The sequence below is a fragment of the Mercenaria mercenaria genome, chromosome 14 (assembly GCF_021730395.1).
Source record: "Mercenaria mercenaria strain notata chromosome 14, MADL_Memer_1, whole genome shotgun sequence".
NCBI lineage: Eukaryota > Metazoa > Mollusca > Bivalvia > Venerida > Veneridae > Mercenaria > Mercenaria mercenaria.
Window position 1 is genome coordinate 29,394,674 of NC_069374.1, and position 27,842 is coordinate 29,422,515.

The window sequence follows — 27,842 nt, forward strand, 5'->3', positions numbered from 1 at the left end:
TTAACCACACAAAAAAATGTTTTACCTGTTTCCCTTCCATCTGACAACATTGGGTTAGTCTGGTACAGCAGATGCTCCATGTTAGCTGCTAAATGAGGCTCCGAATTCGCCTCCCGAACCGGCCGCTGGAATGCTGCAGTAGTTGAAAAATGTACTGGTTCCAATGTCTGATTTGATATAACATCAACTGAAAAACGTTTTTGCAATTTTTGTCTTTTTTCAGCTGTCGACAGCGATGATGCCGATGACGAGACTACTGTCGATGTTATAGTTTTTGATGCTGATGATGGTAATGTTTTCAGCATTGGTTTAATGTTATGAGAAGGATTTTCTAGTTTCCATCGTTTATGAGCATTTTCAACATCCTGATGATTGCTAGATGGTATATCGATGTGTAATGCATTCAGAACATTGTCAGAGCCTAAATTTTCTGGATCTCTAGAAACAGATTCAGTGGACTCAGATAAATCTTTTGTGACTGATGTTGAAGTTGCCGCAGGGAAGTCAGTAGAAAAATAAGTCTTTTCTGGGGTTGAGCGAACAGTTGAGACAGAATCCAGATTTGAACACATTTTACCCATGCTTTGAGAATTTTCAAAAGTCTGGGTTTGATAAATGCTTGTCGTTGAAGTGCATTCTTGTGACCTAGATGAATTCAGATCATGTGACATGTCATGTGATGAATCAATTTGTTCTAATTGGTCAGCCAGTTTGTGATGTCCATGTTGCCTAGCAACCAGCAAGGGGAGGTTACCCTCTCTGTTGAATGAGTGTAGTGGGCCTTTGTTCCAGTTGTAAAGTGTAACAGCAGTCTTGGTGTGTCCTCTAGCACAAGCCCACATCTATAAACACATAATACATAAATTATTATACAATGTATATTGATCATACCTCAGTGCCAGATCAAAACTGCTTTCTCTGAGTGGATACTGAACAATACCTTACTTGGAAAATGTAAAAGAATTTGGTTGTTCACTACTGAATCATTGCCTGACCTTAGATATTATTTCATGTAAAACAGAATAAAATCTTTGTGACTTTTCAGTGATATTAATTGAAATTTACATCTACTCATTTTGCTTAGGAGTGGTTACTTGTGTCGCCAACTTCTGAGTTTTTTATTTGTTTGAAGAAAGCGGTGTCAGGGGAGACAGCACGCTCAACTATTTCCCTTCTGGATTGTTAAATTGGGTATACCTGAGGAAACTGGAACTTTCAATGGAATGTTTAATGTGTTCATTTCATGTAGGTGGTGATATGGAACAACTAAATCACTAAACAGAACATGCTGACAATATGCACAATTAGGTTTGGTACTAATCACTCCTGTAAGGTTTGGTGGAACTCCGCCAAAATATAAGAGAAAAATGTCAAATAAATTCCATGAATCAAGTACCATAACTCCACTGAAAATCGATGAACTGGGACATGCAGACCATATGCAAAACTAGGTTTAGCATTGATCACTTTTGTGAAGTTTGGTGTAAATACACCTTGTGGTGTCAGTGGAGTTGCATGAACAAACGTTATGACATACAAACAGATGGACTGCTAGCTATAAATCATTATATCTCCCAGCACTGGGCAAGAGTCCAAATAAGCTATGGTAAACAGCTGTCTGAAATGCTTTTAAAGAATGAAGAGAAATGACAGTAACTTACAAGTGGGGTACAGGAGTTAAGATCAGTACTGTGAGCATCCACTTCATACTCCAACAACCAGCTAGGATTCTCATTCCTGAAAACACAAACATTGTAGACGAGTGTAACAGTTCTGGAAATGGCATAAAAACTAAATATTTTATCATATGCAAGATGTTAAAAAGTTTATGTTGTAAAGATGCATGAGCAAAGGTCTTGTTTAATTTCATCATTTGTAGTGTATATCATTATGATTTTTATCGTATAAAATAGCTTTTTTTGAAAAGAGAATCAAATTCTAAGAAACAAACGGCATTTGCCAAGGCATTCGATTTTCATCAACTTTTACAAAAAATATATATAATCAATGGACAAATCTTAGTTGTCTTCAACAGCACTAGAGTTATCTGGCATGGAGCTGCAAACAGATTCTTCTGACATGGGTAAAATACTGGAAATGCGAGTCTGGTTTGCCAAAAAAAATGTGCTTACATAAATATGATAATTTTACAGTTGAACTTGGTTTGGTCTAACTTGACGGGAGCCGCAAAGTTTGTTCCAACTATCAGTAGTTCGAGCCATTGAAAATTATACATTTAATAGGGATTTTTCCCGGACCTGGAGATGAGTTCCAGCAAAGGGTGGCATCCCAAATATCTGAGTTTGCATGAATGAAGTCTTACTATATCTATTACTGTTTAGAATTCAAAAACCCCTCTGTTCGCCAACTGTAGCAAAAATAAAAACATCAAGTTTATTAATCCTATTACCAGTGAGAAATTACTTACCTCCATTTTATAAGAAAGGTTATAAATCTACTGTAACCGAGCCCCGCCGCTAGATGGAGCAGACTGAGTCCCATAGAGCCGTTCTCTATAGCGAGATCATTACACGTCCACAAACGTGATGACAGAGATTCTAGATGATGTGCAAGACCAACGTCCATATCTGACGGATGACTGACATTGCTCGTTATCTGAAATACCACATCATTCTCTTTATATATGTTAACCCTTACCCTGCTAAATTTCTATAATGAACTTGTCCATCTTTCATATTTGAACAGTATCATCGATGTTAAAAGGGGTACATACCAAAAAGATATAAACTGAATGGTAGACAGTGCAGGTCATGATCAGACTGCATGGAAGTGCAGGCTGATCATGATCTGCGCTGGTTGCAAAGGCAGAATCAATAGTGTCCAGCATGATAAGGCTTAGAAATTCAATATTTCATGCTTTTTTTTTGTTTTGTAACTCAAACACAATTCAGGTAATAAAGCAACTTTCTAATTATAAGGGGAAAGAAAGACTGCTGTAGAACACCCTGGCATTATTTTCAGGTACAGGAAGGTGGCGAGGAGGTGTATCTGGGTGGAACCATCCTCTTTTTGCAAGTCAGCTGGATAGCAGATGACAATTCAGGAAATTCAAATATGTGGTAAAGCTACAGACTGTAATGATAACAAATTTCTAAAATTGATTATATTTACTGTTGTAGATATGAAATTTCAAGGCCTGAACCAACACAGCTATTTTATGGGGATAACAATTCATGGAATTTTGAACATAAAATTTTGTTTGTTTGGATTATATTTTGCGTACTGACTCAACCATATAAATAAGCCCCTCATAATTATAAATTATTACACAATATTTCATGGCAGCTATTCTAATACATTGTTCAGGTACTTACTTCTTATACACTGTTCAGGTACTTACTTCTTAAAAACACCTTATAAATGGTTGCAATATTTGAAACTCATTATTCCCTTTTACTTCTACTGTAAAGTCACTACAAGCCATGGTTCACTATTGCATGTGTATTTTTCCCTTTTATCTTCAACATTTGAAATCCACAAAACTAATGTCTTGTTGCAATAGCTGTTTAAACCATAACTATGTAGAATTATACAAAAACAAAACTGTACACAAACAAAATAAAACAATTTTACAGTGTCCAACAACAGGTGAGTTTTAATCACATTGTAACTTCTCTGTATTTGACACATGCTTACTTTTCCACAATTCTTGAGGATTTACCTGTTTTATGTTTGGTGAGTCTGGGACTTTACTGAGAGCAGTTTCAATTCTCTCAATCTTCCCTAGCAACTGTTCAACCAGCTTACAATCTAAGACAAAAATAATAAAATATGTATAACATTTTACAAGAACAATTTCTATGTAACATTTTTTCATCAGATCAGATTTACCCTGCTAAATTTCTAAAATGGAATGGTCCATCATTCAATTTGGGCAGCACCATTTATTATTTGCAGGGGTGTTCAATGAAAATTTTCTGACTGAATAGAGACCAGTGCAGACCATGATCAGCCTGCACGGATGTGCAGGCTGATCTTGGTTTGCACTGGTCGCAAAGGCAGAATCACTTGCCACCAGCAGGCTAAAGTAAAGCTGAGTTTCAACTGTATTTCCGCCACAATCTGAATTCAATCTGATCAGCAGGTTTACAAACTGTCAGAACTTCAGTTGAAACATTATCTTCATGTCAATATCTCATACTTGGCTGAGATTCATGAGTAAAATAACCCACATTTGTTAAAATATGGAAAAAAATCTTCCTTACCTCAAATTATACACTTACTATACCATAGACTGAGACATTTTGCCATGGTTCAGTTTTGGAATATTTTTTCAAGAACCATATGGTTCATTCTGACTTTTGTAATATTGGTCATTTAACACATTTAATCATAAAATAACATACTTTGTCAAAATTTGGTACATATAATATTCATCTGTGGCTGGTGAATCAAGCCAATTATGAACTACATTACGTGTATATAGCCTGAAGAGATAAATGTAAGTTGTTGTACCATCAACAGAGAACCAGTCTAGGACAGCGGAGCATGTATCGCTGAGTAAATCTTTTGGCCTTTCTTTGTACTCAAATGTGACATTGTTAGAGATGACAGTCCCATCACACGAAACTTGTAAAGTGACTCGACCAAACTGATGACCTGCAAAATAATCATTTGAGCTGCGCCATGAGAAAACCAGCGTAGTGCATTTGCGCCCAGCATGGATCAAGACCAGCCTGCGCATCCGCGCAGTCTAGTCAGGATTCATGCTGTTTGCTAATGGTTTCTCTAATTGCAATGGGCTTTGAAAGCGAACAGCATGGATCCTGACCAGACTGCACAGATGCGCAGGCTAGTCTGGATCCATGCTGGTCGCATATGCAATATGTTGGTTTTCTCATGGTGCAGCTCATTTATAACATAACACGAATGGATTATAGAAACAACTAGAATGTTTATCACTAATACATTTGCAACTTTGTTTCTGACAAGAAAACTATACAAGAGCTGTCTGATGACAGCACGCTAGACTTTTCTCAGTGCTTGACTCTGAATTAGAGCTTTGCCAAAAAAAACTTTATAACTTTAACCAAAAAATTCTAAGTTAAAAAGGGGCATAACTCTGTCAAAATTCAAATCAGAGTTATGGGAGTTGTTTCTCCTGGTATAGACTTTGATAGTAAATAACTATTTTAAGTTTCAAGTCAAAAGCTTTGATAGTAACAGAGATATCTGACTTTATCAAAAACTTTAACCAACGGTGACGCCGACGCAGACGCTGGGGCGAGTGCAATAGCTCTACTTTTTCTTCGAAAAGTTGAGCTTAAAAGGAAAACACTTTTAATAATTTGAGTTCATCTTAACTAAACAAAATCTGTTGAAAGGATATTACTAGTACAAAATTATTCTTTTCTCTGCCATAGTTTTTCCCAGATACTTGTAGCTAGTTAAGTACCAACTAGATGTGTGTCCACAGGACACTGGTGCCCACGCTTTCTGTCAGTGTACAGGGTTTCAAGACTCTAGGTTAAATATCAACAAAAACTTTTCAGCATATCATGAGTATTTTTCACCAAGTCAACGACCATAACTCTGGCCTGGTTAACAGCAATACTAAACCAGTTGCACAACTTCACATGCTATATAACAATCCTCTGGTGTTTTATGACTCTTCATCAAATACTTTTTAAAATACATGGGACACAAACGTATATGTCCTTTATGTTTGTTTGTTTGTTTGTTTGTTTTGGGTTTAATGCCGTTTTTCAACAGTATTTCAGTTATGTAACGGCGGGCAGTTAACCTAACCAGTGTTCCTGGATTCTGTACCAGTAAAAACCTGTTCTCGGCAAGTAACTGCCAACTTCTCCACATGAATCAGAGGTGGAGGACTAATGATTTCAGACACAATGTCGTTTATCAAATAGTCACGGAGAACACACGCCCCGCCCGAGGATCAAACTCGGGACCCCGCGATCCGTAGACCGACGCTCCAACTTCTGAGCTAAATGTCCTTTATGTATACTTCTGACTAAATCAAGGGACACAACTCAGGTCTGACAGACAGAAGTCCCAAACCAAACCCCAGATGCACAACTTCACATGCTGAATGATACTCCTATTATTTTTTCATGACCCAGGTCAAATACGTTTTAAGATTTGTGTGACACAAACATTTATGCCCTTTTATGCATACGTATGACTAAGTCCAGAGCCTTGACTCTGGTCCGGCTGAGTGAAATCTCAGACAAGAGGACCATGATGGTCCTGAATCGCTCACCTCTTCCCACATGACCCAGTTTTGAGTATGACGTCGTTTTTTCTATTATTTGACATAGTGACCTAGTTTTTGAGCTCATGTAACCCAGTTTTGAACTTTACCTAGATATTATCAAGATAAAAATTCTGACCAATTTTCATGAAGATCCATTGAAAAATATGGTCTCTAGAGAGGTCACAAGGTTTTTCTATTATTTGACCTATTGACCTAGTTTTCGAAGGTACGTGACCCTGTTTTAAACTTTACCTAGATATCATCAAGGTGAACATTCTCACTAATTTTCATGAAGATCTCGTGAAAAATATGGCCTCTAGAGAGGTCACAAGGTTTTTCTATTTTTATACCTACTGGCCTAGTTTTTGACCGCACGTGACCCAGTTTCAAAACTGACATAGATATCATCAAGGTGAACATTCAGATCAATTTTCATGAAGATCCATTGAAAAATATGGCCTCTAGGGAGGTCAAAAGATTTTAATAATTTTAGACCTACTGACCTAGTTTTTTACCGCACATGACCCAGTTTCAAACTTGATCTAGATATCATCAAGATGAACATTCAGACCAACTTTCATGCAGATCCCATGAAAAATATGGCCTCTACAGAGGTCACAAGGTTTTTCTATTATCTCACCTACTGACCTAGTTTTTGACCGCACGTAACCCAGTTTCGAACTAGAACTGTCACAGGAGTGACTCATACCCCCACCATACGGTCTTGTCACAGAAGAATAGCAACCATAAGTAATCTTAACAAGAGGACCATGATGGTCCTGAATCGCTCACCTCTTTCCACATGACCCAGTTTTGAGTATGACGTCGTTTTTTTCTATTATTTGACATAGTGACCTAGTTTTTGAGCTCATGTGACCCAGTTTTGAACTTGACCTAGATATCATCAAGATAAAAATTCTGACCAATTTTCATGAAGATCCATTGAAAAATATGGTCTCTAGAGAGGTCAAAAGATTTTAATAATTTTAGACCTACTGACCTAGTTTTTGACCGCACATGACCCAGTTTCAAACCTGACCTAGATATCATCAAGATGAACATTCAGACCAACTTTCATACAGATCCCATGAAAAGTATGGCCTCTAGAGAGGTCACAAGGTTTTTTTATTATTTAACCTACTGACCCAGTTTCAAACTTGACCTAGATATCATCAAGGTGAACATTCTGACCAATTTTTATGGAGATCCATTCACAAGTATGGTCTCTAGAGAGGTCACAAGGTTTTTCTATTTTTAGACCCAATGACCTAGTTTTTGACCGCACATGACCCTGTTTTGAACTTGACCTAGATATCATCAAGATGAACATTCAGACCAATTTTCATACAGATCCCATGAAAAATATGGCCTTTAGAGAGGTCACAAGGTTTTTCTATTATTTGACCTATTGACTTAGTTTTTGATGGCATGTGACCCACTTTCAAATTTGACCTAGATATCATCAAGATGAACATTCAGACCAATTTTCATACAGATCCCATGAAAAATATGGCCTCTAGAGAGGTCACAAGGTTTTTCTATTATTTGACCTACTGACCTAGATTTTGACCGCACATGACCCACTTTCGAACTTGACCTAGATATCATCAAGGTGAACATTCTGACCAATTTTCATGAAGATCTCATGAAATATATGGCCTCTAGAGAGGTCACAAGGTTTTACTATTTTTAGACCTACTGACCTAGTTTTTTACCGCACATGACCCAGTTTCAAACTTGACCTAGATATCATCAAGATGAACATTCAGACCAACTTTCATATAGATCCCATGAAAAATATGGCCTCTAGAGAGATCACAAGGTTTTTCTATTATTTGACCTACTGACCTAGTTTTTGAAGGCACGTGACCCAGTTTCGAACTTGACCTAGATATCATCAAGATGAACATTCTGACCAACTTTCATAAAGATCCCATGAAAAATGTGACCTCTAGAGTGGTCACAAGCAAAAGTTTACGGATGGACGCACGCACGCACGGATGGACGGACGACGGACACCGCGTGATCACAAAAGCTCACCTTGTCACTTTGTGACAGGTGAGCTAACAAAATCCCAGGTGCACATCTTCACATGCTGAATAATAATTCTGTGAAGTTTAATGACTCTAAGTAGAATATTTTTTGAGATATGCACAACAAAATTCAGAAGAAGTACACAAGAAGCTATCTTAAATTCAACACAGATCTATCTATTTTCAATATATATCATAAACAATATGGTTTCGGCCGCAAGTTGTTACTATATAATAAAGTAGCTCTCCCAATGCAAGAAAAGATTTTTGACTAGAGCCAGTACACCACACTTCTTAATTTTAACTTCTTACATTAATTTTGTTTTAATTCTGCTTCTAAAACTTACTTGGAACAAAACATCTCAGAACGCCAGGTTGAACAAGTGTGGTGGCGATAATTTTCCCATCTAGTAATACTGTATAATTTCCCATGTTAGAGTGCCATGGTCCCGTCACCAACACCTTTGTCTGCCCCTGTCAATGAAACAAACCAACAGTTTAGTTGATCGTATTTAGTTGCAAAATTATGAACAGTCTCGTTGATTTAAATTAAACAGTTACTGAACGGGTAGTACGATAAGAAATGGACAAAATGTTAAATATACAGTCACACTGTCTATACAGACCATCCCTCGGAAACGAAAAGGTGATCTGTGTGAACAGGTATATCATGAAATAAATCTTAAACAAAATTGGCTGAAAAGTACTCTAATACCAAGGAACTATTTTTTGTAGCACTTTACAACATCTGATAATGCTATCAAGAAAGTTTTGTATGAACACATGAGTATATGATCAGTGCTTATGGAAATACCAAAAATGGTCATATATATTGCACTGAAGATACTTCTGCCTCACTAGTGTCTAAAAGTTTCTTTTCTTTCTACTCTAAAGTTGTAACATTTTTAAACATAACAAAATCCTAAATGACAGAGACTTGTATCAGAGCTGGTGAAGTTGTACTACAGTACTGTTTCTCTGTTTATACTGTTGGGTATAATGCTATTTAGTATTCCAGCTATATATGACAGACTCATTATATTTTTGCCACAAACTGACAACTTCACCACATAAATCAGAGGTGGAGAACAAAAAAAACTTTCGACACATACTGTCTCCAGTCTAACATCAAGTGATTTGCCCATCTAGCCTAATGCTTAGGATGATTATACTGTTTGTGTGAACTAAAAACAGACTAAACAAGAAGCTGCGTTCAATAAACGCTTGATGCCCCTAGTGGCATCCTTGTCGATAGATATTGCACCTAAGCCCAAAACTAGGTCAAGGTCAAGGTCAAACTGAGGTTAGGTGATGTTTGAAGATGAGGAATGGTCACAGTTTACATCTGTATTCGTATCAATTCATTCTTGTAATGGGTATTGATGCTAGACAAAACGGTCCCATTTGTTTAACCAAGAGATGGCACATATAAAGCAACCCAAGTCCAAAATGATGTCAAGGTCAAGGTCAAACTGAGGTCAGATGATGTCTGAAGATGAGGAATGTTCACAGGATACATCTGCATTAGTATCAAGTCATTCTAGTAAGGGGTATTGATGCTAGACAAAACGGTCCAATTTGGTTAACCTCGTACGGACGAACAAACGGACGGATGGACAGGACAATCACTATATGCCGCCCGCAACAGTAGATGCTGTGGGCATAAAAATAAATCTCATTAAACACAGTAGGATACCAACCTCTGTGTAAGCCCAATCAGGAGAAAAATCTGTTATTGTTGCTATTGTACAAGGTGTCTTTGTTGTATGCATTAAATTATCTCCCCTGCCTCTTATAGGTGGCACCATTGAATCCTGACCTTGACCTTGTGACCTTGAAGTTCCACAGGTTACACAGCTTGGATCAGCATCACTACTCACTGTGCCTATACTCTCCCTCTGTTCACTACTATTTCGTGAGAAACTACTTGCATTCAGTCCCGATAAGTTTGAAAAGTTTGTTTGAATATTTTCCGACTTTTGGTTTGTAGGGTTTTCAGTTTTTTGGCACTGGTTTGTACTCATTTCAATGGTATTAGATAATTCAGAAATGTCCCCAGTGTTAGTCAGGTCACTACACATTCTTTCTAACTCTGGCATGTCTATTAAATCTAACTGATCCAGGGTCAGCTCCGAGCCTTGTAAAGTATTGAAAGTACCTTGCAAACTCTCGAAACTGTCCCCTAAGTGGTCAAACCCTTTCTTAGTTTCTTCCATCGGTGAATACTTGTCTGCAGTCATAAAATCAGTACCACCTAGTTCATCTAGTAATGAGCTAACCATAGAATTGCCATTTGAATTATTCGATGAAAATAATGCATTGAAAGTATTTGCATTGGGGTTTTGAACATTTGTCTGTACAAAAGCATTTTCAGCAGGATTTGTGTCAGCTTTTGCTTCCGCATGTTTTACATCCATCCCTTGTATGTTCGATGTACCTTCTGCAGTCTGCACATTATGAAAGTTATTAGAGACACTACTTTGGCTCTGCTGTTGGGTAAAAGAAATGTCTGTTAAATTCTGCGAAGACATAAATTTCCCGTTATTACAACTGTCTTGACTCTGTGAACGCGCCATTACTGTTGCATTTATAGCATCATGTGGTTCACACAGAGACGCCGACCTACACAGTAACTGAGATGGTACATCTCTAACTTGTGAGGTTACTTCCCTTGTTATTTGGGAAGTTACCTCCCTTGAGTTTATATTTGGTAGCTGCCCAGAGTTTGAAGTGTTGGTTAAAATCGATAACTGAGATGCATCATTCTGACTTGTCACTAACATCATTGGACTGCCGCCCAGATTTCCAATGTTCAAAATAAGCGGACCTTGAGCAAGATTCAAAGTGTTTTGTAAGGTGTGAGTTTGACCCGTGATGGCTGAAGCAGAATGAGGAAGGCTGCTTGATGGAAATCGAGGATCATGTTTGTCTGACAGCACAGGCAGTGGCTTGTACCCGCCGGGGGCTGACAGTGAACTATGCGGCTGAGAACTCTGACCACAGATTGGAGACTCAACTTTAAACCTGTCCTGATTATCCATGAGTCGTTGAACTAGGGTCATTATTGTCTCATCCAGCTGAAAGAGGAATGTAAGATCATGAAAAAATTGCAGCTTGCATTACCTTTAAAGGCTCATAGTGCATTAATTTTGTTAAGAATATGCAGCACAAAATGAAGTCAGCAAATGAAACTTACAAACATAAATTGTCTGTATTTTCTGGTATCACTATCAATATAGTATTATCTCTACTAAAGACACCCTAAATTTTTTCCTATATGGCAGGGATTTTCTTTCTGTTCTGATTATGAGTTATAACCCCTGACAGACACATTTTAATTTTCCTGACAAAGTTTTTCATGCTTTTTATTTTAAATACTTCAAGAAAATTGGGATATCTATTCTATTGACAGTCAAGTTTGAAAGGTCTCAATCAACAGTGGTTTCAAAACAGGGCAAAGGCATAAGAAATGAATGAATTCAAGAAATCAGATATACTTACCACAGGCAAAGACTCCCCATCGATGTTTGAAACTGAAAATATGCAAATAAAAATAGTTTTTGTATAATGAAAAAGTACAAAAGAAATGGAAAAAAAAATATATATATCTGTAACTGTTAGAACCTCATGGACTTTGGACAAGGCTGGTGTTGATCAACACTTCAGAAGAATCTCACAAGAATTTTGCTCCTTTAACAACTCTTTTCGTACTCAAGATAACAGACCTATAATGACAACTTGCAATATACTAACTCACTATTTATGTGATTCCTGAATTTTCTTGGTGGGGGGGGGGGGGGGGGGTGCGGTTAATGAAAAGTCATGTGCCTGTTTAGCTACTTCAAATCTGGAGAATGTCAACTGCCTTACAAGAATATGTTACCACACAGAACTGGTCCACTACCTTTAGAAGGATGGGATTCTTTTCAAAATCCGATAAATCAAAGTCCAGTTAAACTTTTCCCTTATCTCAAAATTTCCGCTATCTCCAAGACATTATTAAGTCCCATCCAAAAAACACGTGCACAAAATATCATTTTAAGCTGAATTTCAGTTATCTCAAAGTAAAATGCTCGATCCCTTGAATCTGAAATACTGAGTTTCAACTGTATATCTCAAAACAAAATGCAATTCTACTAAAAATCTTTTTTTTTTCAAAAATCTTGAGAATAACTGTTTCGGCTCCATAATCTAGAACAGTCAATAACTCAGCGTGGTAGAAAAAAGATATTCTAGCATAAAACTGCTGTTATTGTCACTTTTCGTGTTTTAACAGGACAGAAAACGTGTATTAACAGAGAGATTGTCGCGCTCACGTGCTGTTATAACACCTTTTTATATATGCGCATTCTGTGGCAAAGCGTAAACGTATTATGGCCCCAAAACGGATAATTCGAAAGGAAATGACGTCAATGTGAAAAAACAATGTAGACTTTACCACGCCTTTCATGGAAATTTAATGACATTGAGGGATAATATATTCATTTACCTGGTTTTTATGCATTTTATGCTAGAATAGCCCTAACGGGCTTGGGTACCAACCAATTCCTCGGGATTCTGCAGATGTTATAACATGAAAAAAACATGCGTTATCCCTACATTCACTATTTACATCCATAAATTCACTGCTCGATTTTATTAATGCAGACAAAATCCCCGTTGCAAACATGTTCAAATTTTCAGACACATTAGTTTAAAAATGGGTATTTATGACTTTAAAAAAGATCTGTATCCATATGACACTGGTGCCCCCACTCACTGTAAGGTCATACATGTTACTTGTTGAGACAGCAAGACTAAGTTAAACTTATCAATTATTACAATGCTATTTTTTTTTTTTTTGAGATACATGCAACACAAACTTTCAGGTCCTCTTAGTACAATTTTGAATAAGTCAAGTGCCATAACTCTAGTCTGGGTGAGAAACATATTAACCTTTAGCCTGATGGCAGCAAGTGACTCTGCCTTTGCGACCAGTGCAGGCCAAGATCAGCCGGATGTGCAGTCTGATCATGGTCTGCACTGTTCGCTGTTCAGTCACTATCTTTTTGGTAAGCACCCCTTTTAACAGTTATTGGTACTGTCCAAATTGAAATATGGACAAGTTCATTATAAAATTTAGCAGGGTAAGGGTAAAACTTACACATGGGTTTGAGCTGCTCAACAAGCTCCTCCTTGGTCCATTCTTTTTTCTCCATGGCAAAGTTCATGACAGGAATGCTCAGCTTGGTGTTGTTTGGATACGGAACATTGAGGTAATGTACAAGTACGATGTCTGGATTCTGTAATAAACACGAGTTATGTTGTTTTGATATGGAACATTGAGGTAATGCACAAGTACAATGTCTGGATTCTGTAATAAACAAGAGTTATGTTGTTTGGATGCTTAACATTAAGGTAATGCACAAGTACGATGTCTGGATTCTGTAATAAACAAGAGTTATGTTGTTTGGATGCTTAACATTAAGGTAATGCACAAGTACGATGTCTGGATTCTGTAATAAACAAGAGTTATGTTGTTTGGATGCTTAACATTAAGGTAATGCACAAGTACGATGTCTGGATTCTGTAATAAACACGAGTTATGTTGTTTTGATATGGAGCATTGAGGTAATGCACAAGTACAATGTCTGGATTCTTAATAAACAAGAGTTATGTTGTTTGGATACTAAACATTTAGGTAATGCACAAGTACGATGTCTGGATTCTACAATAAACAAGAGTTATTTTGTTTGGATACTAAACATTTAGGTAATGCACAAGTACGATGTCTGGATTCTGTAATAAACAAGAGTTATGTTGTTTGGATACTAAACATTAAGGTAATGCACAAGTACAATGTCTGGATTCTGTAATAAACAAGAGTTATGTTGTTTGGATACTAAACATTTAGGTAATGCACAAGTATGATGTCTGGATCTGTAATAAACAATTCCACTAATTTTTAGGCTGAGCCAAACTGTTTGAACAACTTAACAAGAGGACAATGTGAGACATGTCAGACCTATACCAAGTTTCAATGTCTTCATGAACATACAACAAATATAAAATAGTAGGCAAGTGATCACAATAGCTTACCCTGAGCAGAAAAGTGCTCTGGATAAGCTAATTATTATATTTATATCCTATCCAGAGTACACTTTCAAGTCTCTCTGGGTCAAATTACACAACCGCTGAAACCCGAGTTTATGTTTCACTTAATAAAAAATTTATAACATAGTAATTCTACAATTCTATCTGCAAAGCATTTTCATAAATATCAATTCCATATTCTGAACAGTAATAAAACATGTCAAAAAATACTTTGTTTATTCTGTATGCATTCCCAAATGACTTTCCTAGATTTTCCCCAATATCATTTTAACAACACCGGTACATCATTTCAATGCCATTAATTCTCAGAAATGAATAGTTTTTAGGGTTCTGTTAATGGCAGAGAATGCATCATAACATACAATCAATTGCTTTTACAAGGCTAGGCTATTCGATACATTGTTTAACTTTCCCCCATAAAACTCTGCACTAACTGAAATTAAAAGTTAAATTGTATTGTTGTAAAAACAAAGTCATAGTGAATTTGACAATTTGGTTTTATTGACAAACAATATCTGCCACTATGATAATAAGGAAAAAGGGCATATCAGTGAAAATGATTTTACATTTATATTTTTCTTCAATACTTGCAAAAACAAGAGCTGTCTCCGTAGGATGACACATGCCCCCGATGGCACTTTGAATGAATAGTTATGGCCGATGTTAGAGTTTAGGACCTTTGACCTACGGAGCTGGGTCTTGCACATGACACATCGTCTTACTGTGTCACACATTCAGGCATAGTTATTTTAAAATCCATGCATGAATGACAAAGATATGGACCGGACATGCCCATCAATGTACTATCATGAAAAATGATCTTTAACGTCTAAGTGTGACCTTGACCTTTGAGCTACGGACCTGGGTCTTGCATGTGACACGTCGTCTTACTGTGGTACACATTCATGCCAAGTTATTTGAAAATCCATCCATCGATGACAAAGATATGGACCGGACACGCCAATCAATGCACTATCCTTTAACGTCTAAGTGTGACCTTGACCTTTGAGCTACGGACCTGGGTCTTGCGCACTGCATGTCGTCTTACTGTGGTACACATTCATGCCAGGTTATTTGAAAATCCATCCATCGATGACAAAGATATGGACTGGACACGCCCATCACTGCACTATCCTTTAACGACTAAGTGTGACCTTGACCTTTGAGCTACGGACCTGGGTCTTGCGCACTGCACGTCGTCTTACTGTGGTACACATTCATGCCAAGTTATTTGAAAATCAATCCATAGATGACAAAGATATGGACCGGCCACGAAAATTGCGGACAGACCGACAGACTGACAGACAGACGGTTCAAAAACTATATGCCTCCCTTCGGGGGCATAAAAATAAACAAGAGGACCATGATGGTCCTGAATCGCTCACCTCTTCCCACATGACCCAGTTTTGAGTATGACGTCGTTTTTTCTATTATTTGACATAGTGACCTAGTTTTTGAGCTCATGTGACCCAGTTTTGAACTTGACCTAGAAATTATCAAGATAAAAATTCTGACCAATTTTCATGAAGATCCATTGAAAAATATGGTATCTAGAGAGGTCACAAGGTTTTTCTATTATTTGACCTATTGACCTAGTTTTCGAAAGTAGGTGACCCTGTTTTAAACTTTACCTAGATATCATCAAGGTGAACATTCTCACTAATTTTCATGAAGATCTCATAAAAAATATGGCCTCTAGAGAGGTCACAAGGTTTTTCTATTTTTATACCTACTGGCCTAGTTTTTGACCACACGTGACCCAGTTTCGAAACTGACCTAGATATCATCAAGGTGAACATTCAGATCAATTTTCATGAAGATCCATCGAAAAATATGGCCTCTAGAGAGGTCAAATGATTTTAATAATTTTAGATCTACTGACCTAGTTTTTGACCGCAGTTGACCCAGTTTCAAACTTGACCTAGATATCATCAAGATGAACAATCAGACCAACTTTCATACAAATCCCATGAAAAGTATGGCCTCTAGAGAGGTCACAAGGTTTTTTTATTATTTGACCTATGACCTAGTTTTTTAAGGCACGTGACCCAGTTTCAAACATGACCTAGATATCATCAAGGTGAACATTCTGACCAATTTTTATGGAGATCCATTTACAAGTATGGCCTCTAGAGAGGTCACAAGGTTTTTCTATTTTTAGACCTACTGACCTAGTTTTTGACTGCACATGAACCTGTTTCGAACTTGACCTAGATATCATCAAGATGAACATTCAGACCAATTTCATACGGATCCCGTGAAAAATATGGCCTTTAGAGAGGTCACAAGGTTTTTCTATTATTTGACCTACTGACCTAGTTTTTGAAGGCACGTTACCCACTTTCGAACTCGACCTAGATATCATCAAGATGAACATTCAGACCAATTTTCATACAGATCCCATGAAAAATATGGCCTGTAGAGAGGTCACAATGTTTTTCTATTATTTGACCTACTGACCTAGTTTTTGAAGCACGTGACCCACTTTCGAATTTGACCTAGATATCATCAAGGTGAACATTCTGACCAATTTTCATGAAGATCTCATGAAATATATGGCCTCTAGAGAGGTCACAAGGTTTTTCTATTTTTAGACCTACTGACCTAGTTTTTGACCGCACGTGACCCAGTTTCGAACTTGACCTAGATATCATCAAGATGAACATTCAGATCAACTTTCATACAGATCCCATGAAAAATACGGCCTTTAGAGAGGTCACAAGGTTTTTCTACTATTTGACCTACTGACCTAGTTTTTGACGGCACGTGACCCAGGTTCGAACTTGACCTAGATATCATCAAGTTGAACATTCTGACCAATTTTCATGAAGATCTTCTACAATATATGGCCTCTAGAGAGGTCACAAGGTTTTTTCTATTTTTAGACCTACTGACCTAGTTTTTGATGGCACGTGACCCAGTTTCGAACTTGACCTAGATATCATCAAGGTGAACATTCTGACCAATTTTCATGAAGATCTTGTAAAATATATGGCCTCTAGAGAGGTCACAAGGTTTTTCTATTTTTAGACCTACTGACCTAGTTTTTGAAGGCACGTGACCCAGTTTCGAACTTGACCTAGATATCATCAAGATGAACATTCTGACCAACTTTCATAAAGATCCCATGAAAAATGTGACCTCTAGAGTGGTCACAAGCAAAAGTTTACGGACGGACGCACGGACGCACGTACGCACGGACGGACGACGGACGACGGACACTGCACGATCACAAAAGCTCACCTTGTCACTTTGTGACAGGTGAGCTAAAAAATCATTAAAGTCCAATCACTGTAACGGTAATATAACATAATGATTTTAAACAAGAGCTGTCCGTTAGACAGCCAATGCTCGACTATTTGAATTATTGTCCCAGAAGCAGGAAAATGTTACCCTAGATGTTAAAATATCTATAGAGTTACAATCCAGTATCTGCATTAGTTTTGGAGATAGTAACTTGCATGCAAAACTTTAACCTGAAGTTTTATGTTTAAAAGGGGACATAATTTGACCAAAATCATGTCAGAGTTATGGGACTTGATCCAATCAACTAGTTTTATAAGCCTGAAGGCACATGTGAAGTTTCAATTTAATATCTGCATTTCTTCTGCAGATAGTAACTTGCATGCAAAACTTAAACCAGAATTTTATAAGTCTTTCAGGGGGCATAATTTGCCCAAAATACATGTCAGAGTTATGGGTCTTGACCCAGTGAGGTTGCAAATTGATCTAGAAAAAGAAGAAATAAGTTTCAAATATATATGCCTATAAGTAATAGCTGTATGTACCTTCACGCAAAACTTTAACCAGGATTTTCTAAGTCCAAAAGGGAGCATAATTTGGCCAAAATGCAGGTCAGAGTTATGGGACTTGATGCTATCAGCTAGTTTTATAACCCCGAAGACACATGTGAAGTAGCAATTCAATATCTGCATTAGTTTTGGAGATAGTAACTTGCATGTAAAACTTTAACCAGGATTTTCTAAGTCCAAAAGGGAGCATAATTTGCCCAAAATACATGCCAGAGTTATGGGACTTGACCCAGTGAGGTTGGTAATTGATCTAGAAAAAGAAAAAATAAGTTTCAAAGCTATATGCCTTTAAATGATAGCTGTATGTACTTGCATGCAAAACTTTAACCAAGGTGTGACGCCGACGCCGACGCCAGGATGAGTAGAATAGCTAGACTATTCTTTGAATAGTCGAGCTAAAAATTAAAATCTTGTGACCTTAAAATTTATTTCAACCAATGTGAAGAACCCACAGTCCTCACCTCCAATGTTTTCACATTTGGTAATTTTAGATCTATTCCTATATTTACATATATAACAGGGCCTCTTATTGCTTCACTATTTGACTATACCTGCATATATATCTGCGTTAAAAAAACTTATGGGGGAGCAAAGATTACCATTGGTCTATCTATAAAACTGTCCTTGGTTTTTCGTAGGATCGCGACTGTACTGTAATTATTTAATAACCAAAAATATTGTGCAGAAGGTAGTAAACTGTTGCAATGCTTTTGTATATTTGACATTCTATTTGCATTTTTACTAATATCTTACTTTTATTTTCACCAACGTCATCATTTTTCAGTGTCATATATACATTCTATGCCAAGCTTGGTGAAAATGAACAATGATGAAAAATTTCCTCCAAATTGTGGGCGAGTAGCTTTAACAGAATATCTGTGTCAGTACTACTGGACTGACTGCTGTATCAGCCTGTTATTTATTTCTGTGTTAGAATTATTGGACAGCATAACACCTTCCCTCAAAATATTTTTGGCATTTTCTGGCAACTTTCCTCATAAACATGTATTATTTATTCCAATAAACAAACACAATGTCAAAATAAAACGATTATGGTGAAGTATTATACTTTATATGATCACTTTCGCCAATCCCATGAGGATTTACAATGTGTTTGTATGGCAAACTTACAGACATTTAGGCTCACATACCACAAACGTTTTGGCATCAACATAAAAAAAATACTAGAAAGCAATGAATTTTAACCTTTTGCCTGCTAAATTTCTAAAATGGACTAATCTATCATTCAATTTGTACAGTGCCATTTATTATTCAAAGGGGTTGTTCACTGAAAATTTACTGACTGAATAGTGAACAGTGCATACCATGATCTGATCTTGGTCTGCACAGGTCACAAAGGCAGGACCACTTGCTGCCAGCAGGCTAAAGGTTAAAAGTAGTGTGGTCCAGTGTGCTTTTTAAAAGGAGTGTGCTTACTTTGATGAAACCCATCTTTTTTTTGTCTTAGCTACAGTGAAATCATCAATTATTCATCGGGGAACTAATTTATTTGGATCTCATGAATGCATCAATCTACCAAATTAAATCCTAAACAAAAAGCAGATTGTGTCTGTATAACTGAAATCTAGGAATTCATGTCTCCATTAAATTGTTGTTTTTTGTGAAAACCACTAAAATTTATGCCCATAAGATTTTATGATTTCACATTATCAATCTTTTGCCCAAAATCACTGACTGTTCTCTCTCAGGTAACAGAAAGCTTAAACATACTTTTTTTTTACAAGACTGTCACCATTTACCACAGACATTCTGTCTTCAAATCTAAAGATCAGTGCTAAACCCCTCAAGCTTGATAACATAGGTTTCTATACAGCAATGTTATATAAATTAAGTTAAATGTGTACCTGAAGTAACCAGTAGCAGCGCCTGTGAAATGTGGGGAGTATAGCTGAATGAACATATGATCCATAAATGCACTGAAACAATAAAACAAATAAATGCATTGGATTTATGTAGTTACACTACTGGATGCACATACCATTAAACATGGTTTAAAACCCTGTAAAATACCCATTAAAATAGGAAAAGCCGTTAATTAACCCCATTAATTCTTGCATCACTTTATTTAACAGGTTTCACAATATTAATGGGTTACATGTTAAAATACCATTAAAACACCCATTTTTTACCATGAATCATGCCATTAAAAATTAAGTTTGGTAGCTAAAAAAGTTAATGGCTTTGAAAAAATAGTGAAATTCTGTATATTTTGAATTTAACAGGAATATTCATGGCCCTTAAAATTGATTTAATGCCCATTAAATGTTTAGGTTCTGTACGATTTTATTTAAGAGTAAACTTAATGGCCCTTAACAGCAATGTGATGCCCATTAAATCCTTCATTCTGTAAAATGTGATTCGTATATTTTCTTTTTGATTGGTTTTTGGCTTGCACTCCCATTGAATGCTTATAATTCCAGTCCCATCTTGTTCTAAAATGGACTTCAATCAAATAAATACATACTATGCACACATTATCTATAATATATCATGATGTTATATTTAGTTGCATTAACGTTATTTCCCCTTGATGCAGTTACGCCATTGTTTTTCAAATGTTTGCCAAATTGTGTTCCTACAAAAAATCGGATTTATTTCAATGAAAGTCGGATGAAAACATATTAATTTATTTGATAACATCAATCTACATTATTTTGGTAAAGGTAAATATGTATTGATGCATGCCACTTTTCTGTTTTTTGTTTTTCCTGTCCAAATAATAGGCATTAGTATAAGAAAAAGGGTGGGGTAAGGAATTTACATTATAAAATGTGCTCAGACCAGTTTAGATTTTCAAATTAATTTTCCAATCCTTGAGTAGAAACTAAGGTTTATAGAGAAGTGAACAGTACACATGATTGTGAAGACTTACAGTCTGACTTAAATTCATTTGGGACATGGGCAGATCAATCGCTTCTTCATTCCGATGAATCAAAGAGTGTGGTACGCTTGATTTGGGAGGGAGGAACTTGTGATGCAATCCCTCAAACATTTGCTCTTAGCTGTTTAAGTGCATGCACCTGAGCACAAAGTACTGAATTAGAGCTAAGTTGTGATTGTCCATTGTGCGCTGACATTGTCATCAACAGTTGCATTTTGAATACACCTGATGCCTAATGTCTGTACCAATAAAAACTTGGTCAGAATGTTGGTCAATATTATAATGTTGAATAGTTAAAAACTACCCATATGGTCACAGGTACCTGTAAACCTTTCTCAGTACAAAACAATACAATACAAAATCCATTTATTTTCTCATTTCATATGAACATATGACAGAATAAGGATACAATATGTACGAGGCTGTTACATGTGTTTACATTACAAAATAATGAGAAAAAAAGAAGAAACAAATATTCTTCTAGCATTTTACAAAACAGTACATATGTATAGATACTATTACACGTGTAGTAATACGTAGTTTAAATCAATACGGCAAAAATAAATATGAAGTTGATTATCTTAAGATGTCTAATTCTTATGGCAAATTTTCATGACCCTTAATTTGATATACCATTAAAATTGAATCTGGCATATTTAATGAGACCATTGATCAATTTTTTAATAATTAACGGGCATTAACAGAGTATTAAAAGAATTAATGGCCCCATTAGTTCTTACTAATTAATGGGGAATTAAGGGGTATTTTTTTAATGGCACATTAATTTCATGCCAATTAAAAATTTTCACGGAGTTTTAAGGAGCCTGTTAACTTATTTTAATGGTTTATTTTAAGCAGCTTTTCATGGCCATCAAAGTCATTTTAACAAGGTATATTTTACCAGTGTTTTAATATACATATTTCATGGCTTTTTAATGTATGGCATTAAAACTATGGTCATGAAAATCCCATTAAATAGTAAGAACTAATGGGTGAATTTTAATGGTGACCTGTTAAAACTCTGTTAAAAACGTTTGAAAAAATTAAGGCCAATTTCATGACCCTTTTAATGGGATGAGCATGCAGTAGTGTTAATAAATATTCAAAATTAATATACTCTTTCTTAAGAATAAAACTCACAAATCAATAATGAAGGTGGGTTCTGTTGTTGTTGTTTTGTTAAAAACAGTGAGCAAATGTAAACATGAGCACCATGATGGCCCTAAATTGCTCACCTGATTTTGGTAAAGGGTCACACATGAAAAATATAATGTGAAATTATTTTGAAATTGAGCCATTGAGCCATTGCTTTCCGACAAGAAAACTTCCTAAAGTAACCACTATATGTATACTGTATACATGTATGAAAAAGTGACTACAACATCTGGTGGCCTTGTTTTCGACAAACTGGAATAATTTGAATAAACTTGGTATAGGGTCACTGAAGGTATTGCTTAAAGTAGATTTCATAGAGACAAACAGTATTACCATGTTTTATGTAAATCAGGCAGCTCACTAACCAAGCTTTTCCAATGACCTGATTAGTATTTCACCTACATGACCAATTTATAAACTTATCCAAGATTCTAAACAGGCAAACATTCTGGCCATGTATCATGAAGATCAAGTAGAAAATGTGGCATCTAAAGTGTAAACAACGTTTTTCCATGATTTGACCTAGTGACCTAGTTTAGGACCTCAGATAATCCAGTTTTATAATTGACCTAAATTTCATAGAGATTTGATTTGGTGGGAAATGTGACCTCTACAATGTACAAGGTTTTCCTATTAAATGACCTTGAGTATTAGGTTTTGACCCCAGATGACCCAGTAATGAACTTGTCTGAGATTTTATTGATGGTAACATTCTCACCAAGTTTCATTAAGATTGGACCAATTTGTGACTTCTAGTGTTAACAGCAAAACTGTTGATGACGCATGATGGACACACTCCTCTTACCTAAGAAAACTTAGGGTACAATAACCACAGATGATTAAATACAAAATCTTTTCTTCAGCAAAGCCATGAGAATTCTTGGACCATACCCATCTGAAAACTTTTACTTTTATAGTTTTCTGTTTTCATGGTTCACCCATCAGACTCCAAAACATCACTCGCCATGGTGCTCATCATTGATCCAGTCTGTTTCCTGTCCCTTTTGGGGGCAAAAACCTGTTGTTGTTTTCTTGTACCATTAAGATATACATATTCACTGCACCAGGTAATGGTGACAGTTTTTATGACATCAGTACCAAACAGGTGTTTGACTCAATTGTAAAAAGAATCTGTTCTAAAGCAAGAGCTAATACACACAAAAAAAGTCCAGTGTGGCTTCACTGGGTAAAAATTATTACATTACAGTTTTACGGTTATATGTAAGCTTATAACACAGATAAAAATAGCTGAATTCTGATGGCTGGGATTCCATTTAGTGATTTAAGAAGTAACTTTCACTATGGATATTTTTTCCTGCAAGAACATACTTGGGAAACCTCTTGTACGTTTTAGCTCATTTCTGTATGTGAAAAATGTAGAATTGCACATTTTTGTTCAGTTAAAAGCTTAGCAAGAAATACATGACCTCTTTTTAAACACCCATTCCATGGTTAGAAGTAATAGCTACAATGTATTCCAATGTGTCCCCCTTTACAAACATTTGTTCAGATGAGTCCTATGCTTAGGTCAGCTGTGATATTAACAATATATCTTTCTTCAAATAATTTTGTAAAGACTGGAAAAGCCTACATCTTTGAAATAACTGAACTATCAATAACTGAGCTGTGCCATGAGAAAACCAACATAGTGCAGTCTGGTCAGGATCCATGCTGTTCGCTTTCAAAGCCTATTGCAATTAGAGAAACCTTTAGCGACCAGCATGGATCCAGACCAGCCTGCAGATGCGCAGACTGGTCTGGATCCATGCTGGTCGCAAATGCACTATCATGTTGGTTTTCTCATGGCACGGCTCAATTTGAATACTTAAGATGAAAATCAGGAACATATAGGAATAGGGATTTTTCATACAAGATTCTAATCCTCTCTTATATAATTTCCTTACTTCTAAGCCCTGAACTTTGAGTTTCATGTGATCTTCTCGTATAGTTTTGCCATCTTTCCGTTTCTTCCAACAATAGCCATCTTTCCTGTACCGCACACTGTTCCTGTTAAAAAGGAACATACAACCACTCGGTGGCCGCTGTTTCACCTCATGATTCTGCCAGTTGGAATGACGGGAAAACGCCAACAAAATACTAGCGATTTCCTGAAAGATGAAACAATTAATATGTTACCACTGGGGCTAGGGACACTGCAAAACATCATCAAGTAACTAAAGTTAAAAGAAACCAAAAAAAGTCGAAAAAATCATTCTCAACAGTCTGGGATCTTTACATTCAAGAACAGTCCACCCGCTTAGCCCAATAAAGACAGCGCAAATCTATGGATCTTGGGTCTGTCAATTTGTTCCCCGAGTAAGGCATAATATTCTCAGTGATGGGTTGATAAAAGACATTCTGCCTAAAATAATTTTCCTCCACCTCTGATTAATGTGAAGAAGCTGCAGTTACTTGAGGAGGACAGGCTAGTACTGGTACAAAATCAAGGAACACTGGTTTGGTTAAATGCTTGCCATTACATAACTGAACTACTGTTAAAAAACGTTGCTAAACCCAATGCATTCAAGGAAAAATTCTACCAAATAAACATCAGTATTACTATACATTTTGTAATTAGTAATTTTATGATTTTCTAAGAGATGCCCATGGTCAAATTTCTGCAGATCAAAATACGGAGTCCTTTTTTCCATAATTATGACCAAGCTGTTAATTTTCTTAGGCTTTCCAAGCACAATGCTCAGAATACACCGTAGCTTTCTAGATTTTATTTGCAGAGGCAAACTCGAAAACCCCTCCATCATCAACACTGCCATTTTGTCGGACAGGCACCTGGTCAGAACAACAGACCTTCCATAAGCCAGTTGTGAATGCCGTTCTCACCTGAAAGAATTCTACACCTGAAAAAAGAGGTAATGAACCCGAAGTGTCAGGGACAAGTGCTTCATAGTCAGCAATTTTAATGACTCAGCCATGAAGGCAACATTTTTAGGAAGTTATCAAGCTGGTTTCAAGGGTGGAGGTACTACCAAAATGCCCTCTCTTCTATAGCTGGTTTCTAGAGTGGAAGTTCCACCAAAAAGCCTGCTCTTCTTTAGCTGATTTCCATACTGTTGGTTCTGCCAGAGTTGCAGTTCCACTAAAATGCCTTTACTTCTATCTAACTGGTTTGGAGACTGGTGGTGCTACAGAAGTGCCTGCACTTTTAAAATCCTAAGCTATCCATGTGATACTGACCCAAAACAAAGCTATCCTAATACCTCTGAACAGAGAATAAAAATACTGACCTCATTTGTGTTCCAGCGATGTCTTGCCCTAGGAAGTACTTGTGCAGCCTTCACCGACTCCAGTTGCTTTGGTAACTGTATGTTACTTGGAATGTATTCTGAAACACAAACAAATCAAATTATTTCCAACATATCAAAACCTCATACTCTTTTTAACTGGTACAAGTCAAGAGCACATAGTCATAATTTATCACAATGCAGAAAGTGGTAAACTGCAAAGACAAAGAATCAATTAACCGAGGTGATGATATATCCTTCATAAGGTCTGAGACAGTGTTCAATAATTAGTGATGTCATGGTGTGATAATATATGCTTAATCAGGACTGGGATAATAGTCAACAACTAGAGCTGCTTTTGAGAAAAGCGCCTGTCTCCCACAACTGCCTAATCATCTGAATAATATTAGTCTGTCTTTATATACTGTTTACTCACAGAAAATATACCTTTTGATAGTTTTGGAGTAAGTTTTGGAGTAAGTGACCTATTGTAAGTTTTGGAGTAAGCGGCCTGTTGGTAATTCAAGGGCCATAATTCCGAAAAGCCTGGGCCGATTTGGCTAGTTATTGAACTTGGCCGAGGACTTATTGGCAAACACATTTTGTTGAAGTTTGGTGAACATCGGATGAGAACTGTTCGACTGAGTGTGCGGACAAGATTTGTGACAGAAACATGCACCAAGACCTGTATCACTGGCATCAGTATTTTCAGTACTTCAAGGGCAATAATTCCAAAGTGCCCGGGCCGATTTGGCTAGTTATCGCTCTTGGCTGAGGACTTATTGACAAACACATTTTGTTCAAGTTTGGTGAAGATCAGATCAGAATTGTTTGACTTAAGAGTGCAGAGAAGATTTGTGACAGACTGACTGACTGAAACAGACAGGAGTAAATCAATATGTCTCCCACCACAGTGGTGTGGGAGACATAATTAGTAATGATATATGCTTTATCAGGAGTGGAATAGTAGTAAACAATTAGTGATGTCAAGGAGTGATGATATATGCTTCATTAGGACTGAGATAGTAGTACAACAATCTGTGATGTCAAGGAGTGATGATATATGCTTCGTTAGGACTGGAATAGTTGTACAACAATCAGTGATGTCAAGGAGTGGTGATATATGCTTCGTTAGGACTGAGATAGTAGTACAACAATCAGCGATGTCAAGGAGTGGTGATATATGCTTCGTTAGGACTGGGATAGTTGTACAACAATCAGCGATGTCAAGGAGTGGTGATATATGCTTCGTAAGGACTGGGATAGTTGTACAACAATCAGCGATGTCAAGGAGTGGTGATATATGCTTCGTTAGGACTGGGATAGTTGTAAAACAATCAGTGATGTCAAGGAGTGGTGATATATGCTTCGTTAGGACTGGGATAGTTGTACAACAATCAGTGATGTCAAGGAGTGGTGATATATGCTTCGTTAGGACTGAGATAGTAGTACAACAATCAGTGATGTCAAGGAGTGATGATAAATGCTTCGTTAGGACTGGGATAGTATTACAACAATCATCGATGTCAAGGAGTGATGATATATGCTTCGTTAGGACTGGGATAGTTGTTATCATGCCAATGCATTAATACAGTATGACCTTTCACCTGGTGACCCCGAAGTCAGTAGGGGTGGTGTACTCAGTAAGTACTATCAGCACATGAAGTTTGAAGGTCCTGGGTGCAGTGGTTCACGAGTAAAGTGCCTTCATGCAAAAAGTTAACGTTGGCCCCTGTGACCTTGACCTTTGACCTGGTGACCCCAAAGTCAGTAGGGGTGGTGTACTTAATAAGTACTATCAGCATGTAAAGTTTGAAGGCCCTGGGTGCAGTGGTTCGCAAGTAAAGTGCAATCATGCAAAAAGTTAACACTGGCCCCTTTGACCTTGACCTTTGACCTGGTGACCCCAAAGTCAGTAGGGGTGGTGTACTCAATAAGTACTATCAGCATGTGAAGTTTGAAGGTCCTGGGTGCAGTGGTTCGCGAGTAAAAAGCCTTCATGCAAAAAGTTAACATTGTGACGAACGAACTAATGAAAGAACGAACTAACGAACGGACGGACAGTTGAAAACTAATATGCCTCCCTTCGGGGGCATAAAAAAAGCATTATATAAAAGTATGAGGAAAGCATTGGTATCCCCAAACCAAAACACAAGCATGTGGCAAGCTTGTGAGAAGTTTGCCATAAGCTTGCGCAAGCTTACTGCAGTCTTAAACAAGAGCACCGCCTTGCGGGTGCTGACGCTCATCTGATTTATTTTGTGTAATAGAAATATTGTCCTACCCATGATTTTCTAAGACTAAAAAGGGCCATCATTCTTGCAAAAAGCAGGATAGAGTTATGTTATGTTTCTTGATGTACAGTGTCCA

The 27,842-nt window shown here is 36.9% G+C and overlaps 1 protein-coding gene across 7 annotated transcripts in view; it reads right to left on the bottom strand.

Moving 5' to 3' along the window:
* The window catches only part of LOC123526728 (calmodulin-binding transcription activator 1-like), an 80,896-nt gene that overhangs the window by 23,471 nt on the left and 29,583 nt on the right, over positions 1-27,842 (bottom strand). For all 7 annotated transcript variants that reach the window (XM_053523142.1, XM_053523141.1, XM_053523140.1 and 4 more), the window contains exons 3-14: positions 25,476-25,573; positions 24,135-24,338; positions 20,039-20,110; positions 13,412-13,550; positions 11,770-11,801; positions 9,969-11,345; positions 8,616-8,742; positions 4,477-4,620; positions 3,683-3,771; positions 2,429-2,616; positions 1,662-1,737; positions 26-842 (exon numbers count right to left, since the gene is read on the bottom strand). In XM_053523142.1, coding sequence (XP_053379117.1) covers positions 26-842; positions 1,662-1,737; positions 2,429-2,616; positions 3,683-3,771; positions 4,477-4,620; positions 8,616-8,742; positions 9,969-11,345; positions 11,770-11,801; positions 13,412-13,550; positions 20,039-20,110; positions 24,135-24,338; positions 25,476-25,573 — 3,363 coding nt within the window. The remainder of the gene's footprint in view (positions 1-25; positions 843-1,661; positions 1,738-2,428; positions 2,617-3,682; positions 3,772-4,476; positions 4,621-8,615; positions 8,743-9,968; positions 11,346-11,769; positions 11,802-13,411; positions 13,551-20,038; positions 20,111-24,134; positions 24,339-25,475; positions 25,574-27,842) is intronic.